General features: G+C 38.4%; 1 protein-coding gene across 1 annotated transcript in view; it reads right to left on the bottom strand.

The window, feature by feature from the left end:
* Window positions 1–2,772: 2,772 nt before the first annotated feature.
* Window positions 2,773–3,202, bottom strand: part of LOC143022314 (uncharacterized) — a 2,025-nt gene continuing 1,595 nt past the window's right edge. The window contains exon 1 of the mRNA XM_076180462.1: window positions 2,773–3,202. This exon is cut by the window's right edge and continues 1,595 nt beyond it. Coding sequence (XP_076036577.1) covers window positions 2,773–3,202 — 430 coding nt within the window.

Genomic DNA, 3,202 nt, shown 5'->3' with positions numbered 1-3,202 from the left:
CCAAAAAACTATGGCAAACAATCAAACAGTTAGGTTCTTCCAAAAATCTAAAATCCAAAAGTAGTAACATTGGTCTTAATGTTAATGGGATCGTTACTTTCGACAAAGTAGCGGTGGCTCAAAAATTTAACTCCTTTTTCACCACCATTGCTACCACCCTCGTAAATAATTTACCAGTACCGTCAGGTCATTTTGGACAAGAACACATAAATAATTATTATTGGAATCATGGTGTATCCTATGACACATTTGATCTGTCAACGGTTGCTAATGTAGATGTGTATAAAATGTTGAAGACTGTTAACAGGTCTAAGGCTACCGGACTAGATAATATTCCAGCCAGATTTGTGAATGACTCAGCTGAGCAGATTACTCCCTGTATCACTCACATAATCAATACTTCGATTCAACAGGGCAAAGTTCCCAAAGATTTTAAATTAGCAAAAGTTACTCCTTTGTACAAGAAGGGTAGCAAAACAGATTCCGGTAACTATAGGCCAGTCTCAGTGCTCGGTATTATATCGAAGGTCTTGGAAAGAGTTGTTTATAACCAGGTTTATGAATACATTCAAAGCAATAACTTGTTCTATGATTTACAATCAGGCTTTCGAAAATCATATTCTACTGATGCATGTTTGATAAATTTGACTGATTACATCAAAGGTGAAATTGACAGAGGTAATTACTGTGGAATGGTTATGCTAGATCTCCAGAAAGCCTTTGATACTGTAAATCATGATATTCTATTATTCAAACTACAAGCGTTAGGCTTCAAATCAGATGTTGTTAATTGGATGAGGTCTTATCTAACAGGTCGAGAACAGATTGTGAATGTAAATGGTTCAACATCAAAAGCAGCAAAAATAACATGTGGTGTCCCACAGGGTAGCATTTTAGGTCCGCTGTTGTTTCTTTTGTATGTGAATGACATGAAAGCTGCTGTGAACTGTAAACTGCTGTTGTATGCCGATGATTCAGCCTTACTAGTTCCTGGCAAAGATGTAAATAGGATTGAGATGTTACTCAGTGAAGAGTTATTGAATGTCAGCAAGTGGTTGTTGGATAACAACTTGTCTCTACATCTAGGTAAAACAGAATCCATTCTCTTTGGCTCCAATCAAAAACTCAAAAATGCTCCCAACTTCAATATCCAATGTAATGATACTAGTATTCAACCTAGGTCTGTTGTCAAATATCTTGGAACAGAAATTGATCAAAATGTGTCGGGAGAAGTTATGGCACAAAAATAATTAAAAGGGTTAGCTCCAGAACAAATTTTTTGGCAAGAATACAAAAATACCTAGATGTAGAGACAACGAAGTTACTAGCTTCGGCCCTGGTTCAAATCCTTAGTGACTATGCTTGTTCTTCCTGGTATAGCAACCTATATAAAAAATCTAAGAGTAATCTTCAAATATGTCAAAACAAACTAATCAGGACCGTTTTGAAAATTCATCCACGTACTCATCTAGATTATACGCATTTTAAACTGTTAAATTGGTTACCTGTTGAGAAACGTGTTGCTCAGTTAAAGCTTAATCATGTTCACCAAATTGTGAACGACTCTTGTCCCAGTTATTTGTCAGATACGTTTACACTTGTCAGAAATGCTCGTTCCCTGAGAACTCGTTCTAGTAGGTCATCTGTCATTGTACCTAGGTTTAATAGTTCGTTAGGGAAAAGTACTTTCAAATACACTGGTGCTATTGCTTGGAACTCGTTACCGACCAACATTCAATCAATTGTATCTAAAAGTAGTTTTAAAAAAATCAGTTAAATGTTATCTTTTAGACACTGTTCTCTCTGAAGAAAATAGTTTATATGTTTAATTTACACTTCTTATAATCCTAATTTACACTTCGTATAACCAAGCTTTTCTATGATAATCCTTTCCTAATTGTAATATGAGGACCACAGTGGAAATAAGTCTTTTGACTTTCTGTGCCATTCTCGGATGTACAATTATATATACTGTGTATAATATTGAGTCTTGTATGTATTGTACTTATTGTATGTATGATTGTATCCGAATAAAATTCAATTCAATTCAATTCAATTTATCTATACGGAATGAAACTAGATGAATAATAAAAAGAAAACAAATGATAATCAATGGAAAATGTAAAGGAAAATGAGTTAAAGTAGGAAAATAATATCTTACACTGCACTAAGTAAAATAAGGTGAAGTTGTATAAAACATTTTACTTTATTCTATGTAGAATAGAATAATTCAAAATGGATGGGGGCTGATATTCCTTTAAATCATATTGCATACAGTGGAATACACCATAGAACAAGAATCGGCGACCCTTGCTTGATACGGGTGCAAAACCTGGCACAGTAACGGCTTTTATCCGATATGCGAAACCCAGAAGTCAATTAAAAAATGATAATATCCAGCTTCTTTTGTATGTTTTTGTATGGCCATTGGTAACCGCGTGCTTGCGTTCAGCGGCCGATAGGGACCCTTATAGGTCCTCGTATGCACGCCTATCATTTCATTCCGATGGCACGCAAGACATTTTTGTATTAGTTTTGGCACCCACATTTTTTTTTTATTCGGTATATAATGTTTATCTACACACGGGCCTTGCTCCATTCGGAGGCCCGTAAGTGTTGAGCCGCTCTGTGTTCAGCTACTCCGGCGTTTTTTGTAGTTATCTGGGCTGAGGGTATCCGACCAGGATGTGGGCGAGCCGTTCTATGTTTTCGGTGATGTTGTAAACTATGTCGGCTCCAGTCTTCCAAGCTTCGGAGGGCTATGGGGTTGAATTATCTACCTCTTCTCAGGGAGATGGTGTGAGCGCACTCTAGTAGGTAGTGAAGGAGAGGCTCTGGGGTGTTCATCCCGCAGTGGTCGCATTCCCTTTCCTGTCGTTCGATGATTTCCCAGCAGCACTTGTACCCCAACCTGAGCCTGTGGATGATCACGGCGAGTCCTCTGTCGGTGATTTTGGTGGCGGGATGAGGGCACAGTTTGGTGGCCCTCTCGTACCACTTTGCGCTTGCTGATGCTGAGCTGACCGATTTTCTGTGGTTGGCTACCTTTGTTCGTTGTAGGTGGTCTCTGGCCCAGCTTTTGATTAATGTGGTTGATGGTTGGACTTGGACTTCCATGTGAGGATGGTAGCGTGTTGTCTTAGCCAACTCATCTGCTCGTTCGTTTCCGTGTACCCCTATGTGGCTGGGTATCCAGTTGATG

This window comes from Oratosquilla oratoria, chromosome 44 (genome assembly GCF_046742065.1).
Source record: "Oratosquilla oratoria isolate Oo_2021 chromosome 44, ASM4674206v1, whole genome shotgun sequence".
Lineage (NCBI taxonomy): Eukaryota > Metazoa > Arthropoda > Malacostraca > Stomatopoda > Squillidae > Oratosquilla > Oratosquilla oratoria.
Note: the sequence above shows the minus strand (reverse complement) of the source record. Positions and strands in the feature narration are given on the sequence as shown.